This window comes from Peromyscus leucopus, chromosome 1, assembly GCF_004664715.2.
Source record: "Peromyscus leucopus breed LL Stock chromosome 1, UCI_PerLeu_2.1, whole genome shotgun sequence".
NCBI classification, from domain to species: domain Eukaryota; kingdom Metazoa; phylum Chordata; class Mammalia; order Rodentia; family Cricetidae; genus Peromyscus; species Peromyscus leucopus.
This window is the reverse complement of record NC_051063.1, coordinates 89,067,513-89,093,567: the sequence shown is the minus strand read 5'-3', so window position 1 is coordinate 89,093,567 and position 26,055 is coordinate 89,067,513. Positions and strand designations below refer to the sequence as shown.

Genomic DNA, 26,055 nt, shown 5'->3' with positions numbered 1-26,055 from the left:
AAATTGGAAATAATTGGAAAATGAGTAAAGTATATATACAATAGGACACTGCCCAAAGAAAAATGTTTTAAAATCTGTTTAATAAAAAATAAAAAGCAGCTGGGCGGTGGTGGCGCACGCCTTTAATCCCAGCACTCGGGAGGCAGAGTCAGGTGGATCTCTGTGAGTTTGAGGCCAGCCTGGGCTACCAAGTGAGTTCCAGGAAAGGCGCAAAGCTACACAGAGAAACCCTGTCTCGAAAAACCAAAAATAAATAGATAAATAAATAAATAAAAAATTAAAAAATAAAAAGCAATAAATTTGTAAAATGGAAAGCCAACCAACTCACAGAACCATTTTTTCTGAACATTTTTCCTAGGAGCCCTGAGAAATGTATGTTATTTTCAGGTCATGGTTAACTCAAAGACATTCTTGTTCACCGAAACAACGTCATTAGGAAGGGCCAAAAAGCTATCATTGGTTGCTTATGAGTAAATGGCAGTGGGACCAGCGTTAGGTGGCTCCATAGCACAGTGCACAATCACAGCATTTCAGACTGCTTCATTGTCAACAAAATGATGGTTTCTCTCTCTGGGATTTTTGAGTTACCTGATGCATGTGATAGCGTCTTATATGGTTAGTAGGGGTAATGTGGATGAGAAAGGAATTCTGGGGTAGGGAGGGGGGGAGATGGACTATTGGGAAGAGGGGTTAAAAATCACATTTGGTTTGTTCACCACACCTATCCCACCAAATCCAAATGGCTGTGGGAGAGATGCAGCTGTTGACAGTGCACTGTTGACAAGTGTCTGTCTCCAATCAGAAGAGCCCTTTGCTAACTTCTGTTCCTGCTGACCGCCAGAATGGTAACTTACTTTCATTACAAGAATGCTTATTAAAATGAAAATTTCACTTCTTCTTGTTTAAAAGAAAAGAAAGGAAGTAAAATTGGGGAAAGGAGTTGGCTATCCTAGTGATTAACTTAGTAGGAAACACATTCTGTGGCTGAGAAAGCCTTCATCATGAAGGAAGCAATTGCTTGTCATGTTTGAGAAATAGACTGCCAAGCCTGCAGGGCATGGCTTGTCCCTCTGTCTTAGAGATCATCGGCCAGGTGTGTTCGTTTGTTTATTTTGCTGGAGACCAACCCAGTGCCTTGCACATGCTAGGTAAGTGCCTCGCTGCTGAGCTACAGGCCAGGCCCTTGCTGGGCAGATGAATGACACTGGCCTGCTGTAGGGGAACTGACTTAAGGAAGACATATACAGTTGATAGATGATTGGTTCTTCTGAGCTAGAGACTGGTGAAAAACTAAAAGCCAACAGTGCAGGAGTGAAAGATGGGGTGCCTGTGGTCCTTTGACTAAGGCATTAATTCTTCACTTGCCAATGTAGGGTAGATCATAGATGCATTTTCATCCCAGGATTCTACAACTCTGTTATGACAAATACCCTACATTTTCTTCAACTATAGAACTTGTTTATACCAAGAAACTTAGTAGATAAACTATAAAGGTGGACAGATAGTCACATGCAGTATACAAATGAAGCAAAAGCCCCCTTGAATACAGAAATAATTAGTCAGTCTTCATTCCAAAATGGTCCTTTAGGAAGCAATTTAGCTTTTTGATAGACTAAGCAAGAAGTCACTTTCCAGGAGAGCATACTAGGTATGCTATGTAATTGTGCACAAAACAATATTTACACAGTGCTTTCATAAAATACACGACCTCAGTTCTCCTCATAATACTTTGAAATGGGTATGAAGGTAGACAGCATTTGGACCAAGGCTCCCAGATTATGGGACCATTCTCTGTTGTAATCAGTGTCCATCATACTAATAAGGAACAGCCATACCTAGAACTCAGGTCTGCCAGCTTTCAGTCTAGCACATCTCCTCTAGGGCAAAGTTCCCAAATCAGCATGGGGAGACTTGAGAAAACTGAATTGTAGAACCACATTCTCCAACTGGAATGTAAGTTTCTTCCTGCAACGATACTATTCCTTGCACAGCTAAGTTACACCCAAGAAGCCCGTGCAGGGTTTGAAGTTCACACCCTTAATTAAGGCATTCTGAAATGCTGCCCCAAAGATGCACAAACACTTGCAGAAAGCACTGAGGACTGAGATTATAGCAGGGATTGGAAGGGTGCTAAATGAAGGCATCCCCTGATTTCAGGGTTAGGGCAGCGTTACTGTAGACAGCGCTTCTCTGTTTTTCTATTAGAAACTCCCTTCTTTTTAAAAGATTAACAAGAAGAACCAAAAGGGAATTCCCTAAGGTCAGTTCTGAGGAAACATAGACTCTAATTCAATAACTCGGCTACTGCCCTGAAAAAGGCTTTATTATTGCAACATCCATATGGAGCCAATTGGACATTAATGGCTAATCAATCCCTCTGCTTTCTATTCTACTTAAAGTGTCACAAACCATGTTTAGATTAGCCCGTTTCCTGCTAAGGATTGCTCAAGATGTCTTTTGTTCTTTCAGGCCCAGCCTGATGGAGGCAGCTTAAACAAACACACGAGCAGAGTGGCGCAGGAGTTATAAAGTGCCATATGTGAATGAACAAAGGGGGCTATACTAAAGCCTTTTGTGGTATTTGTTAATGTTTTTCATCTGAGCTTAAAAAGGCTTAATGACTTTGTGGTGAGCTGGTGCATGTGGCCCGTGGCTTTGCAAAATGAAGGGAATTCTCACCAGTGGCTCAGCAGTCTCCTGCTCTAGGTTTTGGTTTAATTTTTCCTTAATTCTCAAGTTATATTTGCTTTATACAGATAGCTGAATGGAGTCCTTTAGCGTGTTTCAGCTACAGACCCCATGGCAGCCGGGATGACTTCTGAGCTTCTGTATTTTAATGACCTGAAAGAGGCACAGAGCACAGGATATTCCACTTATCTGTATGCCATGTGTAGCTCAGGAGGGCTTATATGCCAGTGAGCCCAGGTGAAAAGCAACATTCAGTTTGAACTAGAGATCACTGGGGATGAAATAAGACAATAGCCAGTTTGGGCTTCCTAGGACTTCAGGGCAACCAGGCTCTGGTAAAAGCAGAGGCCCATGGAGGACACAGAGGCTGCTGAAAGCTGGTGAACTAAATAATTCACACAGCTCAGCAGCTTCTGGCTTCACCCAGTCCTGTTCCTACCACAGACTATATGAAATGAAGCACGAACCAAGGCAAAGAAAAGCTTATAAACAAGACATTACTTGATCTATCTTCCCGATTCTCCCCTTGCTGATTGCCCCGCCCTCCAGGTCTCTGCCACACTACTTTAAAATCTAGCCTTCTGGTTCGTGTTCTTTCTTTTCAGGTTTGGATGTTTTAACCTCCACAGAAATACCATTTTCTGACTTCAGACAGAGAGGAACGTCACACATTCACTTCGGACCAGGCCACTCCTATATCTAAACCTCTCCAATGACCCACCCATCTCCATGCCCATAGATGAACCTCACCCCCCAGAGCAGCAGGTAAGTTTGTTTCTCTGTATGGCTCCAGTGCCATTTCTTGCTGCTCTACTCAAAGCACGTTTTTGTTTTTTAGTAGTGTACTTCTTCTAGTTCCTACACACTGTTTTCATGCTATGAATCCCAGCTCTCTATTTTCCTGCAATGGCATGTCCATCTTGCAATCACTCCCTGAAGACACATTTTAAGGACTGTCTGTCCTATGAAAGTCTGACATGTTTGCCAGGTTTGACTAAGCATTCTAGGTTCCAATAGGAGATGCCCGGTGCCTTATGCCTATCTCTAACCTGTGTTTACCCTAATTTATCCGTATCACCAGTAACATGTGCCTACCTTCTCCAAATGCAGTGAGTGCATGATGTCCTATCCATAGCTCACACCAGGGACTAGCAAATCAGCCATCAAGTAAATGCTGAAGCATACCGAGGCAGCTGGACACCGCAACTATCTGCCACAGTAGGGATTTTAGAGACATGTCTGTTGTTTCCTGGTATCTGGGAGTTTCTGCACTTGGACTGTAACTAAGTACCCATTTGATTTATGATATAAGAAATGTCAAGTGTCTGGTAAGAATAGCTGTGATGGAAAAACAAAACAAAACAAAACAAAAAGATATGCCTATGGTTTTTTGAGAGCCAAACAATGTCATTTCTCCTTTTGCTATTTCTGTTGACTTGCCACACTGAGCAGTTCTCATCTGCTACCTCACCACTTCCTGGACAACCCTGGCAAAACAGTAAGAGGGCCTGAACTTCTTGAGAGTCTTAAGTCTCAGTGCTGCTGCCAGTACCATAGGGTGTGTGTAAACATGTAAACGGATGCATGCATGAACTCATAAAACCACACAATGGAACCTTCCTTGAATAGCATAAAATTAGGGTAAGACAAGCTCATAAAATCGGAGAACTTGTACATAAAAGGGATAAAAGGAACACTTAATACACATCCATTGTTCCACGGGAAGTAATGAGAAGTCAAATGACGCCTGAGCCTCAGTTAGTAAATAACAAAGGCACACTGGCAGCTCTGATGTTACTGCCCCAAGATCACATGCTTTTCATCAGCAAAAGGTTGAAAATGGCACAGTGAATTGTCTCAGCCACCTCTATACTTAGCTCCACCAACTCCCAGCAATGAACTTCACGGGGCCCCTCTCTCTTCTGTGTTTCACTTTATTTCGTTTGTTCTAGGGAGTCTTTCTCTTTGACATTAGAATGGGAGAATGCCATGTATGGGTCCAGGAAAAACTAACTTTGTTTTCAAAGCTGGCATATGTAAAGGGTATGAGAAAGAGGTGGCCCAAGGCTCACAGTAGTGACTCCAACTACAAAAGCCAGCAAATATCTCTATCCTAAAACCTCAACAGAATAATTAATGGTATCTGATATCTGTATAGTTCAAAGTGTTAAAAAAAATAAAGCTTTCACACATGTTTTTCCCCCTTGATTTTTAATGGAAAGCATAGGAAAAGCTATTCCAACAAAGGTCATTGGTTCAATCAGCTCTTTTTGGAGAAAACTGGGAAACAGTATGGCTAAGATGCTATTGTGCATTTCTATAGATCTGACAGTGAATTATACAGTTAATCTTTCTTAGATAAGTGAATTATTTCTCCAGTCTATAATTTCATCTGCCTATATAAGAGGGTTAATAGTTTCTACTTTGCAGCATTTTAGTTGAGGGGGAATGGGAATGCTTGCAAATTCCCAGAACAGGGACTGGAACCCCAAGAACCTCCAGCCATGGTGTGTGTGTGTGTGTGTGTGTGTGTGTGTGTGTGTGTGTGTGTGTGTGTGTGTGTGTGTGTGTGTGTGTGTGTGTGTGTGTGTGTGTGTGTGTGTGTGTGTGTCAGAGCGTGGGGCTGTGTTCATTCTAGTCCTGCAAGGGCAGGATAGGTGACCTCAGTGGCATCTATCTTCTTTCTGGACTCTCTTCATATCTGCCTGATGCTTCCTAGATTTCATGTTCTGTTCTTTAGATGGTTAAAAATAAACACACAGGTTAGCTGGAGCGGGGTGGGCACAATTGACTCCTTCACAGAATAAAGTTCCAAAGCCAAATGTTTCCAAAGGGTCTGTGTGATGCAAACTAAAAGGAAGTAAATGTTCATAAAGTCCACCCAAGGTCATTCCATACCCCCTGCTTCCCTGACACCATGTTCCTAGTATGAGACCCACCACCAAACCTGGCTGCCGGGCCAAATAAAGAGAGACTTTTCCCCCCTCCCTCTCTTCCTTTGAGACAATGTCTCAGGTCATCTGGCTTTAAACAAATTAAGTAGCTGAGGATGGCCTTAAAGAGCCAATCCTCCTGCTTTTCCCTCCTAAGTCCTGGGGTCACAGGCATGTACCACCACCACCTACAGTGCATGAAGTTGGAGGGACTGGAGCCTGGGTTTCCATGTTCTAGGTGGGCACTCAACCAACTGAGCTCTGCCCCCAATGCTGGAAGACAGTGCTATCATATGAACTGAGACATCAGGGTTTTCATGAAGGACTCAATGGAGTGACAAAGGGTTGGGGTCATTGGCTATAAAACTAACAAACAGATGAGAAGGTCCTAGGGCTCCTTCAGGCTTGCTTTTCCACCTTATACTCTAAGTGGCTGTGACCACCAATGCAGAGCACTCTCACCCTGCTTTACTTCTCAAGCAGGACCCACCTTCCTGCAGAACGTGGGATGGACACTGTGATTTCTCTGCCATGAAAGTAAGCCTATATTATATTTCCTTGAGACACTACATTGTAGTTCAGTTACTTTTTATGAGCGAATCCTAAGTGTACCTGCAGACAACATAAGTACACACTGATGTGTTACTGTGCAATCTCTCTGGCACCATGGTCTAACATGAGGCAGCATATGTAGGATGTTTTAAGTGTATACTAGACAAAAGCAACTGGAACATTCACTCTTCTGAGTGAGGGGTCCAAGTCCAAAACTGACTTGTCACTCAGGCAGATAGGCTTGTCCACATCTCAGAAGAGAGAAGAACAATAGTTGTTTTCAGTAGATTCCCATGAAAACCCACCTACACCTGCTGGGCTTCCTCATGGCTCAGCACGGACAGAGGAGGAATTCAGGGGCTAGCTGAGTTCTAAGCCCCCTTGTTGCTTTCCCTTACTCTCTCTCAGCCTCTTAGATCTATGTTGTTCTTTAACAATGACAGGTTAATGCCTGTCTATTTGATGACAAAGTCCAAATGCCTCACCCTGGCACTCAAGGCCCTCTGCTACTTCTAGAAGGTATTCAAATCAGCAAATGTGAATGGAGTATAAATGTGAGGCTTAGCATTGGAACAGAGGAGGACATAGGTGAGAAGGATGACTGTTCTCCTGGAGCTTCCCACCTGCTTTATTGTCTGGGTCTGTTTTTATTACTATCTGCCAAGTGTCCCCACCCTTTCTGTCTGTCTACCCTAGGCTTATGTCCAGCAATACCCTCAGGTCTTCCAGAATTCGTGCTGTCCGCAAGCACGGCAGCTTCCTCCTCTAATGGGCACTTCCTCTCTTTCCCCAAGATATGCTTGAATATGAAATATGGTAGACTGCTTTGCCTCCTGTGTGTGCTAGCCATGGAACCCCCGCTCTATGAGTGACTCTTCGAAAAACAATGTGGCATATATTTTTAAATCCTTTCCTACACATGAGGAGTGGAGAAAGCCCCAAGTGAGTAAAATCCTGAATGAATGTGTATTCTATGGCATGGCATAGCCATGTCAAGGATCATAGTCTCAGATGATAGTAAAATATAGGATGAAGAAAAAAACGAGGAAGTCAATAACAGAAAAATGGTGAGGTCTTTATAGGTGCTAGTTCTTTAAAACAATGCCAAAACAAAACAGAGTTGCAACTTTGAAGGGAAGAAAAGAGCCAATTGGGCTAAAAGGTTAGTTTCAAGTTCAATCCTGATTGTAAGCAAAGAAAATCTCAAGAGCATTCAGAACTGGCCTCATGCATTTTGAATCCCACTAACCTAAGCTTGACCTGAATGTTACAAACTCATATAGAAAGCCAAATGGCTCTTGTTGCCAGAAGAGGAGGATTCTGGGATAGGGACCTAGACAAAGATCACAGCTTAGGAGCTCTGTAGTCCATGCATACATGCTAGATAGACCTCTGTGAGCATGCTCACTCTAGTAGACTGGTTTACATGAAGCTGACAGGCCCATGGCTGAGGAATCAGTCCCATGGGAGCTTGTGCTGGCTATTCTTGTCTTGGGTCTGATTTTCACAGTAGGAGGTATTAGTCCTTGTCATTTGTTTGCTGTACTATGCTATTTGCTACTCTGTGATGTAGCAATAGCATAGACAGGCATCTCCACCTTGGGATAAGAGCATTCTGTCTGAAGAGTATCAGTGTGTGTGTGTGTGTGTGTGTGTGTGTGTGTGTGTGTGTGTGTTGACTATACACATTGTCACTGATAGATCTTTGCAGTGCAGTCCACAGAGAAACCACCCATTGGGTGGGGCTCATGTCCTCACAGGTATTTGAGCTCTTCAAACCCAGCAGCTAAGGAAGCAGGCTGAGTTCCCCTTATGAAGTGTCGGGACGCAGCTACACAAAACCCTTGACATTTCACTCTCTTGCCCCACCAGGCCTATCTATCACTTGAAGAGTTCAATGGAAATTGTTTTCTCCCAACATTAAAAGTTATTTGGGAGCTTTTAAGACACAGCAAATATATGTCTGTAAGAGAAGTTTATTTGCTTGTTTAAGAGCCCTGCACTTTATATATAGAGCTGATATAAAGTGGTGCACAGGAACCTCTAAAACGGTTTATATCCACAGTAAAATACATTTTTGTGATACTCATACAACAGTTAGCCCGGAGCTGAGGGCTTTGTGAACTCTGCTGATCCCCTGCCTCTGCAGCTATTACTCATCTCTCCATATCTCAGGCCTCCCTCACTGCCCAGCCTGCCTCAGACACCTGCCTACTAGTTCCTCACAGTTCTTTTGCCTAGGGTCTCTAAGATGCCTCAACATGTTGCTTCAGGCAGCCATAGAGGGCCTGCCATATGATAGGCCTGAAGCACAGCCCTGGCTAATAAACCTGCTGATTCACTGAAGTCTTTTCTGCTTCTGGTATATTTCTTCACCCTTTACTCCTGGTACATGTTCTAGCAGCTGGATACCCTTCTGAGAAAAGACACACCAGCTCTGGCATATGCCCCCCCAAACACACACAAAAGAAATCACTGGGCTGGGGGTATAGCTCAGTGGTAGGTCACTTGCCTAGCATGGACAAGGCTCCATGTTCAATTCTCACTACTACAAAAACAGAGCAACAAACAAATGTCAAGATCACATGGTCCCTAATTGATACTTGCTATATTCTAGCTGTGTTAAGGGTAAATGAGTCCAATTACAAGGCAGTAAAATTAGAGAGTTAAAGAAACCAACAGCCCTGTCACTAGAAACCATCTAAATGATATCACTACTTCTTAATCTCTGAGTCACTACCCGCAGAGGACCATTTAGCCAAGCACAGAGCTTGTGAAGAGGGTGGTAACAGGAAAAGGCTCCTGAACACACAGTGACCTCAAACTAATTCAAATCCAAGCACATAATGGACCTGAAAGTGTTTCTGGAAGCATCCACCTGTGTTGTAGCGGGTAGGCTCACTGCAGCCTGCGCTCTGAACACGGGCTGTCTGCCTGACACTGTACTGGACATACGGCACCCACAGCTGAGAGCTGCCTTGCCTCCTCTGCTCAGGTCTGAGATCACAGCATGCTGTGAATCAGTGTTTTCACTGTACTCGTGGTTTTATGTTCTTACAGAGATATAATGGCTTTATCATAGAAAACAAAGATTTTTATTATCTTTCTATCATCATCTGTCAACATGTTAGCATCAAACACTGTGTCTATGGATTGTATTGCATTAGAATGCTCAGTTTTAAAAATTGCCAATTGAGATGCTGACTTGGGTTTCATAAAAATCACTAAATTAAATTTTAGCTTGGGATTAGGACAATTTCCAACAATTTCTGAAATGAGCCTAAACACACTTCTGCTATTTTGTACTGCCTATTTAGATAGAGGGGATTTCTCAACATTGATAATTATAAAATCAAAGTGTCAATCAACCCTGAAAAATGCTGAAGGTGCCCCGCCTCTTGTAGCATCAAATATACAGCCAAGATCTAATTCCTCCTGCACAAACAAATAAGCACAGCTATGTCAGTAGCTGCAAGTGTGCTTTTGTTTTTGATAAATTATAAAATTAGATTTATACCAAAGAATTGTTTTAAAGCATATTTATTATTTATTATGAGTAAATGTTTGATTCATATACCTCTTTTATATACCTATATGGGTATTTAAAACACACAAGGTCTTGTCAACTTTCTCAAGTGAAAGTGAGTAATGAGGAAAGTTTAGAGCCCTGCTCTTCATCAACCTCCTGACTCCGGGGTTAGAAAAACTGTGGAGAGAAAATGACTGCCTAGTAGGAAACAATGGGATACAAGTCCTCTAGCTCTTGAGCAGACATGTGATGGGTGGAGGGGAGGGTGGCATCTAGCATGGTTCCAAGTCTTATTCTGTCGGAGTCTAGAAATCAGGCTAGCCCCTTTGGGTAGAAGCTAAAGGGAGCAGACATACATTGATCTATAAATTATTAACAGAGAAGTAAGAACATTACAGTGAGCCTTTCAGGAACAAGCCAGTTCATCATTCTGGATCATCTGAACAAAGTGACCAGGGACCAGAGAAGGAACTGCTCAGCTGAAGCCGCAGGGCAGCAGGGGGCAGGGGTTCTCCCCTTTGTCCCAGATCTAAGGATCTGGTGTTGAAAGGTAAAGCAGAATACTCTGGTGTACTTGAACCAGTGACCCTCACACTCCAAGACACAAGTAGCGATAGCATTTGAATCCCACTTCAGATGAGGCCACAGTTTCTTCTGCTGCCTCCAATGAGTCCTGCCTGTATCATGGGTCTTTTCCCTGCAGGAAGAAGGATTCAGAGAGAGCAAGAGAAAGGAGAAAATGTCAGAGGCTTCAGAGTATGGGCCCAGGGGGAAGTGTGACCACCAAGAGAGGACAGGCACACAAGGTAACTGACACATTTTGAAGGAAAAGAAGGAAACACTACAGTCTTCTGATTCTACAAGCAGAGAGCTTTAAGCTGGGGATAATAAAACTGACCTAAGATATAAGACTCTGGAACAACCAGAGGTTCAAAGAAGAAGAGGAGGAGGAAGAGAAGGAGGATGGGGAGAAAGAGGGAGAAGAGGAGGGGGAGGAGGAGGAGGATGGAGAGGAAGAGGAGTTGCTTTAAGAAAGGCAACCTTTGTTGTGATCCATTTCACCACTTAGGAAGCTGAGGAGAACTTCTGAGAGCTATACACCTACACAGGGAGTCCCTGGAATGGAATATCTGTTCCCATCAAATCTACTTGAGAGGGTTGGGGATTTAACTCAGTGGTAGAGCACTTTCCTATCAGGCACAAGGCCCTGGGTTCGGTCCTCAGCTCTGGAAACAAAAACAAAAAACGAAAACAAAATAACAAATCTACCTGAGTGCCTAACACACAGAGGACAACACACTGGTCCAATTCCAATCCAGATTAGAAAACTCAGCCAAAGGCAATCATCTTCAGAGCTTGTCCTTAAATGATAGGAGCATATTCCATTGCTCCTCACATCAAAACGAGGGACAGATCCCTCCAAGGCTAGACAGCTAGTAGCTGAAGGTGAAGGTGAAAACGGGCGAAAGCAATGTTTTCTTACACAAAATGTGCTGCAAATAGTGTAAAACCACAGGTTCAGAAGGGGAACTGAGTGAGAAGGAAGGGAGAAAAGAGGAGAGAAACAGATGGGGAGGGAGAGAAGAAGGAAGGGAGGGGAGGGGAGGGAGGGAGGAAAGGGGAGAGAGAAGGATGGAGAGAGAGGGAAATGGGGAGAGAGCTTGTGCAGGGGAAGGTCCTCTGTGATAAGTAACAAATACTGCTGAAGTGCTGTTTTCATTAATAAACAGTAAAGCACAAAGAACATGAAAACTCACTTCAGCAAGTGGCAGAAATATATCCTCGAAGGCATTGTTCTCTTATTTCTCTGAAAATGAAAACCTAAATGGAACTGACTGAGCTTCCTGTGGATATATCATTTTCCTCACTAGAAACAGACTGTGTTTTCTGAAGACCCTTACAACAGCCATGGGATTGGAAGGAAAGGCCGAGATAATCAAATCCAACATGCCTCTTCTAAAAGAGAAAGGTACTTATGCTGGGGCATCAGTTGCTTGTCTCCAGCTACTGAGCAAAGGAGCTATTTTAGAAACCTCCCAATAACCAAGCCAGAGCCCTTTCCATTGTAAATTCAACTTTGAAATCACAGGATTAGGGTAGGAAGTGAACTCTTGTCTATGAAGAGCTGAGAGAGGGGAAACACCACACGCAAAGTCTGTGGACAGTTCAACAGCTGTTTGTCATTTTTAATACAAGGTCACAAACCCAACTAATCAACTCTTCCCATTCTTACAAATCCTAGAGGGAAGTTAAAATGTTGTGTGGACTCCATACAAGTTAAGTCTTCATCAGCTTCTAAACATAACAGGACCTTAACCATGCTTCCTAAGTCCCCAGCGCCAGTGAAGTCGTAGCTTTATAAATATCGCGGTGAACAAGAAATGCTGTCTTGTCACATTCAAGCCAAATAACAGCTGGACTTTAAAAATAAAATTTTGAAGACATTTGCCTTTTATATTTCTAATTTCTGTTTTCCTTGCTTATGGTTTTGTCATTTGATTTTGATGAGTGGTTAATACACGTGCACAGCTGCCTCTTTGGGTGACCTTTTCTCTGCCTCCATGCCCAGGGCTGTGAAGCAGGCCTTCAAGCTGCTTACTGAGAAATAGCATCCTTGGCATAGTGCCAGACACAGACCTGGGAAGGATGGCTGGGACAGGACCTGCCTTCTGGTTGACTTACTTTTGTACTTAAGAAGCTGCACAGGACAGACCAGAAGTGTAAGGAGGGCAGAGATGACTGTTGCAAGGATGGAAGGAATTTGGAGATGAAGACACATGGATGGAAAGAGGTGACCTCCCAAGCTGGAGGCATAGCTCACCTTTCAGCTCAGGCTCCCTAAAGAGCTTGCTTTCTGGGTGCTTCGTAGAGGATCACAAAATTTTACTCTTAGAGTTTTGTTCTCAGTGATGAGAAGGTACCATTCATGCACAGATTTCCCTTTGAATCTTATATCCTCCCCCCCCCTCATCAGACCATAAGCTCTGGCTACTGAAGGGCATCACTATTTTAACTTCACAGGGTTTACCCAAGGTCTAGTGCAGGGGATTGGCACACCATAGGCACTCAAGAAATGTTGGCCGAGTGTTTGTTCTGTTGGACCACACGGGCTTAGTAGGGAGTAAATATACTTGATTGTTGTTACCCTGACCCTCCAGCCCTTTTCCAATCTTCATGCTGAGGGGAAAATGAACAAGCAGAGTAGAAAGACTATTATGTGTACCTGCTAACTATCCTGACTTTAACATGAACTGTAACTCCAGCAGGATTTGCAATCAGCTCAGGCTTGAACAGATGCCAAGAACTAGCCTGGAGTCAGCAAAAGGCTGCTCCCCATCCCAGAAGTCCTCACAAAGGCACTGCACTGCTGTCCATATTAGTGCAGGTAACTCGACTCCATTCATGAACTCACAGTCCCCCAGAGGCACATGAGGTCTCAATGGCAACTTTGGGCAAGCTTCTGAAGGGAGGTTTTCACACGCTCCGTAAGCTCCTAGGCCACTACAGCCTGTCTACTGTTACACTCATCAGCATGCTGCTCTGTGTGATGGGGTAACATGAGAACTGATGTATGGCATGACTAGCTATATTTAGGGGAGAGGAAATGGGTCTTACTGAGGAAGGTCACAAGAAGTTTGTTCAAAAAAATAAAAATAAAGGCATTACAATTATCCAACTATACAGATACATAATATGGAAGCTAGGACCTGCATCTTCCATCTACTTTTAGCTCTATCATTACTGGCATTGTCAACTACACCATATTATTAATTTTTTTCAGCCTCAATCTTTTAACCTGTAAAATAGGGAAAAATAATACCAGCCAGGTGTTATGGAATATAGCTAGCATTTGGGAGACTGACGTAGGAGTATCAAGTGTTTAAGGTCAGCCTGGGCTACATAATAAGACCCTATATAATAATAATAATAATAATAATAATAATAATAATAATTTATTCAAAGAGTATTTAAATATTTATGAGAAGAGGCTGTAAAAATAACAGATTCTCTGGCAATATAAACACTAGATAGATGTTTGCTAAAAAAATGTAATTAGGAAACTGTATTTGAAGCTATACAATGTGGGTACTGAGTGGAATTTCTACAATCCTTCTGTAGATTTTTCTCTGCTGTTAAGGCTTTTATCTTTTTATAATGGCCAACAGTTCCATTCACACAATCTCATCAACTTGATTAGCAGCATTACTGGGAGGCAACTCATTATATTTATAGCTAATATATAGTTAAGAAATCAAACGAAAGTGCTGGCAGAGCAAGGGTCAGGTACAGAGCTCTGCAACTCCTGGTTCATGGCCAAATGAACAGACTGGATTCCCCCAAAGTGATAGAGACTGCTTGCCTCACTCTATCTAGCCAAAGATTTAGGCACTCCACAGTACAACTTTGCAAGGAGACTGAGACGGGCCTGATTTCAAACGCTCTTTTTGCAGATGGCCAGGCCACCTACTATGTCTGTGTCATAGTCAAACTATTAGCCATGTCAAGTATTTGGAATTCACAGCTGGCCAGACGGAAGACTCTCAACCCTTACCAGTGGAAGCCTGCTGGCAATGACAGTGTGCCTCTGACAGTGTCGCTGTGCCCCTGGCACACACTCTTCATGGAGGGGAGCAGGTAGAGTCCTGTTCTTAAATCCCTTGTCCCTCACTTCCACTCACCTTCCTTTTTCTCTCCCCTCCCCTTCTGTCTCTTTCTTTGCACTCTGCTGCATTCTCTCTTTCCATCACACAAGCACACAAAAATACATACCCACAGCATTCAGCATGTATCCTGACCCTTCACACCTTTGCAGGACTACCCTCAAGAATGAGCATCTCCAACTGACATGGGAGTCATGCCTTCTGGAGACTCGGAGGCCTTGCTGCCGTCCACCACCACCCAGCTCTCAGGGGTCAGACCAGGGATTTCCAAACTGTCTGGGGAGGCCCTGTTCAGATGCTGCTGAGAACTAACTATCTTTGTGTGTGTTTAAGGGTCCTGTAAGAAACTCTGCCAGTAAAAGGGTAACCAGCAAGATTCTCCCCTTCAAGCTAAATAGGACTTGCACTAGGATCTGAGATGGGTAAAGGATCCTGTTACTCTTAGGAGAGCAAATTAATCTTCCCTGACTGGTGGGATGGATTCTGCCAAAGAAACAGCTAACGGGAAAGCCAGTCCCCACTCTGTGATGACACAGTAAATAACCAGGCCACATTACTAGCAAAGTGCTGACCTAACCTATAAATTGTTCCCAGCCTCTGGGGAACAATTTCTGCTGACGGCTGCTTGGTGCATTTAAGACAAACAAACAAAAAGGAAGCAGGAGACAGGCATCGACACAGCTGCAGGTAGACATCCTGAGAGTGAGGCTGCTCTTTCCAGCAAACACTGAGCAGGCCTCAGCCACGGTTAGTGCGCAGGCCCAGAGCTGGGTCTTCCCTAAGCAACCAGGGGGCTTCTACTGAACCTGTCCGTTAGTTCCACCTGGTTTACTGTGCCTAGGAATTACTTAATCTAGATTTTTCAAAGAAGTCCTCGTTGTATGTGTCTTCTTTTTCTCAATCTAGTGAGGTAGGTGATACTCTGAGATCTGTTCATGGGAATGTAGGGGATTTTCCACTAAAACTTTTAAATAGTATTGTGAGGGACTTGGATTGCTGTGTGTTCAGTAATAGAGAATCCAGCAGTGTCTCAAAGTCCTCAACTACAATACATACTGAGTATCAACATTTCTTTTTTTTGCCTAGAGAATCCAGCTAGTGACTCCCAAGGATGGCCATGAGGATCCCATGTCTAACTCAGACTCACCTTCAGAAACTCAAGCCAGGGAAAAGGTACTCACCCTCTGCATCTTCAGGCCGAGTAAGATCGATGACGCCTGGGCCCAGTTTCCCATCTTCACCTGACTTCCCTGTTAACTGGGGTCCCAAGTTCTCAAAACGAGTTCTTTCCTAGGAGAGAGAATACGCAGAGGCTTACCCTAGCTTCACAGCAGCCGCTGGCTTCCTTCCTGTTTCAATTTTGCTTAATTGGCAAAGCATGGCCTTCTGAACATGTCTGACCCACTCTAGAGACTGACTGCTGCAGGCTGAGCATGTCACTAACAAAACCAGCAGTGTCTAAAAGGCCAAACCTGCAAGGAAGGGGAGGCCATGACAGGGACCTGCCAGCACTGCTCTGCCTGGTCGGTCCCTATGTGTCAGGTTTGCTTCTGGAATTTACACAAGGAAAGCAACGGAGAGAGAGGGACCAGATGTGCAAAACTGAAGAATGTTCTTACTAAAGCCTGCTGCTAAACTGAATGAGAGAACAACCTTCCCAGTTAGAGATCAGGCTTTTGGTCAGTATTTCTGAGAAAAGTACAGGGTAGAACTTTCTGTGCCAGCATTCCAAAGGCAAACGTGTCAACCATTGTGGGGTGGACATCAACATTGCTCTTTTCTTGGACCAAGTCTTTCAACTGTGAGTTCCTGGGAACTGAAGTGTGTATGACTCTCACCCTGTAAAGAAGCCAAAAAGGTTCAATACCCCTGCTGTTTTAGAAGGGAACCCCAAAGGTGTTTGCTTATTTACCAGTTCTTCTAAGAGCAGGAGTCTGAGGCAACACGATGGAATGAGCCCTGTGCCTCTCAGATCAGTGGCAAGGGCTCAATGGCCATTGTTAATATGGTGGTATGATCTGCATAAACCCAGCACTGGTACCCTATGCTCACTTCCCATCTCCATGCTTAGTCTCCAGACTCACACTTGGCTTTGTGTTATCCTTATGAATGAATGAAGCCTTGTTGTTCGTTACTATGAAACGATATTAAATGTCATGTCAGCTTGAATGTACAGACGTGAAATAGCAGCTTGCAGCTCCGGGAATGGTTTCTGCATGTTATACTAATGCATTATGCAGCAGTAGAGTGCTGATTGCTGCACAGTCTATTGTTCAATGACCTAGTTCTGCACCAAGCATGTTCGGCATCTGATGGAAACACGCCGAGCATTCTGTTCTGTAAAATGTTTAGAAACTTGGAAATATTCGGAAGGAGCAAACATACAATTACTTGATAGAGGATGTGCCTCATTTGTACAGCCTCACTGCGTTTGTGCTTTCTAATACGATTATTTTTGAATATCATTATATTTCTATAATTAATTCCCATCAGTCAAATTGTTGCAGTAAATCTTCCAGTTCCCCTTCATCAGAGACCACGTTGAAATCTTCATTGGAAGAAAACACAGCATAAGATGTGCTTTTTAATCTAGCACTGCTTCTAGGAAAGCTTTGCAACAAAACCGATTATCTAGTCATCATTGCTCCAACTAGGTAACACTAACTAACTAGTTTCAACAGCAGAGTGTAGGGAAACCTCTGTAATAGAACACATATACAAGACAGACTGATAATCAAAACTGAAGTGAATGTGGTTCCTAATACCTCCTCATGTGAAAACACGGCTGCACGGGAACAAATTAACCCAGATGCAGTACAGAACACAAAGCCACCACTGCCATGAACTGTGTGGGAGCTTCACACATGGTCAGGGAAGGACAGCTGCTTTCTATCAGTCCAGTTCTATTTTTGAGTAGCACTTCGGGTTGTGGTGATGTAAAGAGAGTCAAAGTGAAGCACACTGGAAAGCCATGTCCAACCTTTGTTTCTGGCACTGTTTCTCTGGCATATTTGCATGCGAATGCCTCTGTTATAGGCCAAGAGTCCTTCTCTCTCCTTGGAAGAACAACCTTTCACTGCATTTTCAGGGCACATGGGGGCGGGACAACTTTCTCTGAAAGACAACACTACGCAACCTATCAATATGCATATTCCAAGGATCTTCCTAGTCATTCATTCTCTTTGATTTTACTGAAAAATATTCTCAGTTAAAAAAAGACTTCCTGAAAGAATATCAGTATTTTTTACAGGGAAGGAGAAGAGGAAAGATTACATGCCATGCTTTGTAAGAACTCCAAGACAACAAAGCTTACATGATGATAATATTTTTTTCTTTTCTAAAAGTGAAGTGCGCTCACAATGCAGCAGTATCAGCTTGTTTTTAATCATAACAAAAAACATCAGGATGATCCACAACACATTCACAGTGTCTTTGAAGTCAGACAATTTTTCTGACTTCATTGAAAAAAAAAGATTCTTCTGGAAAGACACTTCCCCTGTAAAATATCAATATTTTGACAGCACAGGAGACAAGGAAGAGTATCCTATGAAATACTGGTTAAATAGGCAGAAAATAAATCAATGATAAAAAGTGTTGGGGACAGTGGGTTGCGTTTTCAATTTGATAATATTAAGCACTGTGTTTGAGATTAAAGCAGGACCCTGCAAAGCCAAGCCCTTTCATATAAATTTCCACCCAGTCTCCCAGAAGATTTCCTTCTTTTCTTCAAAGAATAGCTCAGAATATTTATTTGCCAGCCACAGAACCCTAAGACAGGAAGGCATGGGTGTCTACAAGTTAGGTCTGTGCAGCTGAGCTAGGCACAGCTTTACCAGTGCAGTGGACATGAGCCTCATAAACACAGGACGTGAATATGGGCACAGATAAAGTATGGAGATGCTTCAGTGTAAGGAGCTGAGTTAAACACCAATGGGTTTGTTACTGTAAGGAACATAGAGAGTGGAGAGAATGTCCTTAGGTCCCAAATAACCCATCCCCATCCCTTGAAACATCCCTCTCAATGTACACAGCTCCCAAGCAGGGTGACTTAGAGATAAGAGCAAAATTCCTCAGTGTGAACTTGACCCTGCCCTACTCTTGCAGTCTTCCCTGGTTTTCATGTTGATAGTGGAATGCACGTTCTCATTGCTGCCCCAATGACAGACTCTCACTTATGCATTGTCAGTCACAAACATGCAGGCAACATGAAAGTTACTGGAAAAAAATTAAAAGTCAGCTCTGCCGTGTTGTAGGGACTGTTGGCTCTCTAAGTGTTTTGAAATTATGATGTATGAGGTAGATGTTGCATATTAAATAAAGATATTTAAATGATAAAGCCCCCGTTAGTGAGAGCTGATGAATGTTAAATGTTACAAGCCACAAGATGGTAGTATCCATCATCTCCATGTGTTATCGGAATCAATGATAGGGTGGGCTCACTGCTGACAGACAGACTCCGATTATTATCCCTTATTTCCAGAGCCAGTGAACAAACCACTCAGATCCTCCGGCATTATTTTTAACTTTGCATTAAATTAGCAACTTTCCCCTCCCTACCGTGGCAAGATTGATCAGTTACATCTTGGTACCACTGGAGAGAAAATGAATTTGGGGGTAAATAAAAGACCAGGGGTTTGTTCTCATTTAAGCAAGGAAATCAGCTGCCTCTTCCCAGCAACAAATGTGAAACTGTGATCTGGGGAAGGAACAGTGATGAAACAGTAAGCACACAATAATGGCTTTTCTTTGCACTTAGATAAAAGCTGAATTTTTGATGTGCACGGTATATTTTAATAAAATTTTATATACTGTGTTTTATACACTTATTGGCTATTCCATAATAATGTGTGTGCTCACAGTAAAATTGCTCTTAAATTTATGTGTGTTATTTATACGTTCCCACGTAACAATGCTTTTTGTTGTAAAAAATATTCTGTTTATTAATGTAACTTTACAACCACTGCATCCAAGATCCGTGGTAAATTAATGACATTTTTATTATTTTATAGTGTCATTAAATTTTTACTGATCACTCCATCAAACAGAGGCAGTAAAGGCCATAATGTAAACTGGGACACTTAGATCAGGCAGCAGGAAGACATTCCATGGAGTCTGAAGAAAACTGCTGGCAATAAATGATATTTATACTATCTTTAAGCATGTGAGACTACTTGGATAAGTTTGGCAAAACCGTTTCAGTAGTAGAGTGGATGGTGTACTTAAATAACAGTTTGCTTGCCAGTGAGACAAGCCACTTTCAAACCATATGCAAGATGACGGATTGTAGCCGTCTCCAGAAAACTAACACACGAAATGTAATTCTGTTCCTCACTTTCCCTCTGGGTCACTGAGGGTAGCCAGCCTGTACTATGCCTCAAGTCCTTTCAAGGTGGTCCCATTACTACAGCTGGAAGAGGAAAGTGGCACATGCTAGAGGAGTCTTTGTTTGTTCCTTTACAATGGACATATTCCATTCTAGACCTGTCTAGATAATGGTACCATGTACTTTACTCTTGTGGTCTAAAAGAGAGGCACTTTACAACCTTTATTCAAAAGCCCCTTTGTACAGATTGTCTGAGTGTGGTGTCATTCATAGCAGCCACAAAGCAAACAGCTGGGCAGAGGGAGGGTTAACCTATATTGTAGTTTAAAAAGGTGAAAATTATCTTGGGTTATTTTACACGTAAAATACATTATAATTGGGATGTGCTCAACACCGACTTTCTTAAATAAACTTAAATGTGTGTTATTAACTAATTGCCAAATATTCTATTTATGTACATATGAGGTAGTAAATAGAAAATTCTGTGCCCATATAATTGTGAAATTAGTAGCACCAATCTCTCACATGGGGAATCTGACATGATTCTTTTTTATGTAAATAAGAATTTTGTTGTTACATAGCCAAATGAGCATTTAAATATTTAAAACATTTTAAAACCTTTCAGATTTGTAATAAAGGTTAACATCCCAGCTCATCAATCACGTGTTTGTGCCTTCCCAAAGCACAGGTATTGCAGAATTCTGAAATACTGTCTACCCTTGAAGTTCCAGCTACATCTAATTATTGAGCACTGCCTGGATGAAGTCTTTTTATCTTCATACCAGCTCTAAGCTTCAATCTTTTCAATCTTTTCTGGATATTTGATTTCACTTCTATATTGGACTGGTTCTTCAGTCCAGGAGAACACTGTCCTAAAATAAATAGAACAACCGCCCTTTACCCATTGGAGCAGCACCAATTGACTAATAGTTCTTGTCTCACTTCCTTCCTTCCCCTTGTCTATCCAACCACCTGGGATGGCTGATTTTCCATCCACAGAGCTTTCTGTCCTCCCCTCAGGACCTCCTGTCATCTTTAACCTGGCAGAAGCCTTGTGGCCTGTAGCCTTCACTGGATGCTATAGCCTCCTGGCTGGTGCTGGCACTGGTCACTGTCTCCTCTGGTCTATCTGTTCATACTGCTTCCTCAACTTGTGCAATTCCAAGTGTCTAGGTAAGAACGTTCTATCACTTCCTGTTTTCCAGTGCATTTTAGTCAAACCCTGGCTTGCTAGGCACTTCATTCACTGCTGCCTATACACCTTTTCACATCAAATGCTGCACAATTCTCTCATCAGACATCTTCTACTAGTTTTCCTAGAGGTGAACAATGGTTCATCTTCTGACAGCTCCACAATCCTGCCTTTCTCCTAGCCTCTGGGACATGCTTTCTTCTCTGTCTTGTCAGGTCCTATTCATATTAAAAAACCCACATTGTTTCTGAATTCTGTATCCTGTCTAATTGACCCACTTTCTAATAGGCCCAAATTCTAAGTCTTGACTGTATAACTAACCCCTGGTTTTCATGGTACTGTGTTAAACAATCAGGGTTTGGTTCAGGTACATTGCTAGATCTCTGGCATCAAGATTGAAAGATTTTATAAGTCAGGGATTATATCTTAGGCCTTGCTATAGATCTTACACAACAGCTCATGTCTGTGTCCACAAGGACCTATGGTCTCACAAGGCCACACAAGGGAGTGTCTAGAAGGAACAAGAACCACTAGCTTTGCAACATTCCATATTTGTGAATGAGATGCTTAGATTCAACACACTCCCCACTATATTGGTGCAAGTTCCTTGAACAAAAGAACCTAAACAAACAAAGCTGATAAGAACCTCAAATATCCCTACAGGAGGAAGAGAAACTATTTTTAAAGAAAAGAAAAGAAAAATTCATTTGATTATATAGCTTAATATAAATCTAACTTGGAATTTCTGCAGGTAAACTAGGCATTTTTGCAAAATCTTTGTCAAATTTTGACAAGAGAAGACATTCTCTACCAAAGATACTTGGCTTATAAAACAGTATACATTTTAAAATAAACAGTTTTATTTTGTTTCATTTTGTAAGTAAGACAAAGACAGCATAAAGTGATTCTCTGGCCCATTATGGCCTACTTTGGACATACCTTTCTATGATTTGATTCCAACAAGACATTCTCAACCATACAAACAGTCCTATTATTGAGTTGCCATACATATACTTTTATTTTATATCATGTAGTTTATAATCAGTAATTTAATGATCAAAAATGTTTCTTAATGATCAATAAACATGCTCAGTGAGTAAGAACATTCACTGCTCTTACAGAGGATTTGAATTTGGTTCCCAGCACCCACATAGAGCAGCTCACAACCATCTGTAACTCCAGTTCCAGGGGATCTGCCATCCTCTGGCCTCTGTGTGCACCTGCACTCATATAGTGCATATAAGCTCACACAGAAACTCATACATACATGCATATAAATAAAAGATAAATAAATAAAATAAAAGGGTGACTTTCTGGAGGAAGTTGCCCTAGAAGCATGGGTATTTCCAGACTCAGTATTGATGATAATAAAACTACTGGCTGGAAGAAATGAAGCTCATCATAGAACCATCTAGTCCAGTAATATTTTGTTAGCTAATATTCTTACTTTTTCTACTCCTAATTCATCCTTAACATCAATATTGTACTAGTTAGTATTCATGAATGAGTTAAGCCCTGAGTTTTCTGACTGTATTTGCCCCAGAACTATTGGAGGAGAAGAGGGAAGAGAGCTGCATGTTGTCTATCTTAATAGAACAGAGTCTTTCCAGTGAGACTTTTCACCAAGCTGGTCAGTATGTGGCCCTCTGTCCTCTCATTTCTAAAAAGAAATTAAACTGAGATTAAAATGGCTTTGCTTAAATGTTATTCTACTACCTTTCATCAGAAATGGACATTGTTTTGTTTTGTTTTTCCAGACAGGGTTTCTCTGTGTAGTCCTGGCTGTCTTGGAACTTGCTCTGTACCAGGCTGGCCTCAAATTCTGAAATCCACCTGCCTCTGCCTCCTCTCAGTGCTGGGATTAAGATGTGTGTGCCAAGCTACTTGGCAGAAATGGACATTTTTTTTTTAATCAAAGAGAATTGCTAATAGACTGCTAAGTAGTGTAAGAGGAATGTTTGGGGGAAGAGTTGAGGTTGTAAGGAAAACTGTTCACATAAAGTCCTGCCAGATAAATTAGAGTAAGGTGGATTTCCCATTTCCCAACAGGGGCCCAGACTGACTAGAAGGTCTTCTATTGCTCAACTGATTTACATACCTTAATTTTCATTTATTTGTCTTTTAATAATTAAATATATCTATATAAAAATAATTAAATTAGATTTCATTGCTTTTGTAAAAAATTGAAAAATAATTATTTTGTTTAATAGTAAAACTAAAATAGAAGGAGAAAGGGGGATTATTTTGGCAGGATTTAGCTACTGGAGTGTTTAATCTGTTATAAAGCCAATAAGACAGACATTGTATCTTTAGAGCAAGCTGGGGAGCCACATAAACAGACCCATGAGCCAATTATCATATGTATTCTCTATGGTCTCCGTGACAGGAAAAAAGGGAATGTGACAGATTCCACTTGGGACTGGTAAAAAGAAGTCAACAGCTGGGTGGTGGTGGTACACACCTTTAATCTCAGCACTTGGGAAGCAGAGCCAGGTGGATCTCTGTGAGTTCAAGGCCAGCCTGGTCTACAGAGCGAGTTCCAGGACAGGTTCCAAAGTTACACAGAGAAACCCTGTCTTGAAATGCCCCCCCCCCAAAAAAAAACCAAATAAACCAAAAAAGGAAGTCAACACAAGATTTTGCCAAGAAGAAATGCTTTAGTTGAGCTAATTAGAATGTCATCAGGAAAAGAATGGCATTTTAGGGAAAAGTATAATATATGAAAATCCAAAGGGCTTTGGAACTCTACATTCAGAAAACTCAAAAAAGTTGTATAGTATCTGAACAGAAAGTCTGAACTGAGCAGGACATGAAGCTAAGCAGAAGAGGGAGAATCGCTTCACAGAAAGCCAGGCAAGCCATGTAGTCACTTGCTCCTCACCATGCAAGCGGCAGGGAGCCTTTGAGTGCTTAGAAATGGACCTAAGACCTGACATGATTACTAGAACAAAGGCCTAAATTTAGTTAAAGCAAAAGGAATGCATCTCTGGTTACGTAGGTCAACAACTGGTGCAGGAGAATGGGTAGTTTTAGATCGGGATACTGTTAATGTTTAACTTGGAATATTTAGCAATAATGTCTTTAACTGTTATATTTTATTAATTTCTTTTCCCTTCTTTCTTCTTCCTTGCCTTTCTGCAAAGCATCCATACATATGGTCTCCCATTTAGTCATTTATCTGACAAGTTATTTGACTAATCTACTCCTTCCTCCATCTCTGTCTCTTTCTCTTTCTGGAAAGCACTCATACATATAACCTTTTATTTAATTACTGCAATCCCATAGCACCAGCATTTCCTTTCCAATTTAAGGATGGGGAAGAGACACACAATAACCAAATTTTAGTTTTAATGATCCTAAATTTACCTCAGCACAAATAGCTACCTAAATTGTAATTTAGTGGTTAAAAACATTTTAAAAATCTTATATCTCACCATTGTTTTTTAAGGATGGCCATAAATGTAACCTAGTCCAATGAGGCTGTTACAGTCAGTGCTACCACATTCTAACAAGGTATGTTAAGAGGGAGTTTGGACACAAATGTGTATACACTGAAGAGAGACCATGTAAGAACAAGAAGGGCAAATATAGAAGCCAATGACAGAGGCCTCAGAAGAAAACAACCCTGTTGGCATCTAGACTGAGGGCTTCTAGCTCCTAAGACCGAGAAAATAAATTTCAGTTGTTTGGGCCACCCAATCTGTGGTACTTTGTGATATATAAAAACTGTTACAATGACAACTTTTGCTTCTTACCTCACAGACGTTTTCTTGTCACTGCTCAAACTATATCACAAAGTCAAAAAGTAAAGTTTAGAGAGATCATTAGCTTCAGCAATGATCCTTCAAAAGCATTTGCAATCAGAACTGAGAAACAGTTCTGTGTTGATAGTTCTATTATCTGTCTGTCTGTCTGTCTGTCCATCCATCTGTCTGTCTGTCCACCCACCCATCCATCCATCCATCCATCCATCCATCCATCCATCTACCTACCTACCTATCTATCTATCATCTATCACCTAATTATCATCTACCTACCCTTTCTACCATCTAGCTATCTATGATATATCTATCAGTCACCTACCTATCACTTGTCAGCAATCTACCTACCTACTTACCTATTATCAATCACTTAACTATCATCTCTATCTATGAATAATTCTTCAAAGAAGAACATTTCCCCTTAAAGAGAAGAAAAGCTTAGAATCACTCATCAAAAGTTGCCAAAGACCAGAAGGGTGAATCTTGAAAAGAGTGTCATGAGCTGTTCGGATTTCTTCTTGAGTGTCGGGTTAGTGTTTTTTAACCCCTGGACTGTAGGCTCCTTGGGAAGGAAAAGTGTATCACGTCCCTCTCTCCCTCACTAGCACTGGGCCCTGTAAGCAGAGAAGTGCCATGCAACACATGCCTGCTGAAATGAACTACTGTCAGCAGAGTGTCTTGTGGATGTGTTTTATGGGGCTTTCAAAGACATTCTCAAATGATGTATGACAAGCTTTGCCCAGGATGTGAAGGGTGCACCAAGCCAGAAGAGTTCTGTTTCTACAATCCTGGCAACAACAGAGTCCCATGCTTCTCCTGCAACATGCTTAGACTCATGTCACCAACCATCACTTGACAAGTGACATGGCAGCATTAGTCCTGAAGACAGGAGACCATTTTAGCCTTGGGAGCCGCTGAATTCAATTATGTTTCTCTGGGTGATAGTGCTTACTGAAGCCCTGTAGTTAAACGCTTTCTGTTTTGCTCATATGGTTTTAATATGGTTTTAACCAATTGCAAGGTTATTTATAAGTTTGCAACTCCCAAGTAGACTTATAAAGCACCCAGATTTAAGCAGATCCAGTTGTGTGGCAGCCAGAGTCCTGCTTGCATGTGGTTTCAACTTTTCATTCCTACACAGAGGCATGTGGCAGATTTGTTCCTGAATATTCTCTGATTATTTGGTAACAAGTTCACAAAAGGTTCCATTGTAAAATTATAGAAGCTACTTTGAAGGCTAACACATGATTTAAGAAAGGAATTCTATCTCACTTAAACCACCAATAAGACTCTGTTAGTCTAACATTCCCCATATGAGCAATGGACTTCAAAACAAAACTAATGGTGAGCTAGCAAATATCTTTGTCCAAAACAGTATCTTGGGGATCATATGAATTTGATTTCAGATATCTATGT

At 41.8% G+C, this 26,055-nt stretch overlaps 1 protein-coding gene across 15 annotated transcripts in view; it reads right to left on the bottom strand.

Moving 5' to 3' along the window:
* Sox6 (SRY-box transcription factor 6) overlaps positions 1 to 26,055 on the bottom strand; it is a 560,497-nt gene that overhangs the window by 27,460 nt on the left and 506,982 nt on the right. For all 15 annotated transcript variants that reach the window (XM_028884562.2, XM_028884567.2, XM_028884566.2 and 12 more), the window contains one exon: positions 15,545 to 15,653. In XM_028884562.2, coding sequence (XP_028740395.1) covers positions 15,545 to 15,653 — 109 coding nt within the window. The remainder of the gene's footprint in view (positions 1 to 15,544; positions 15,654 to 26,055) is intronic.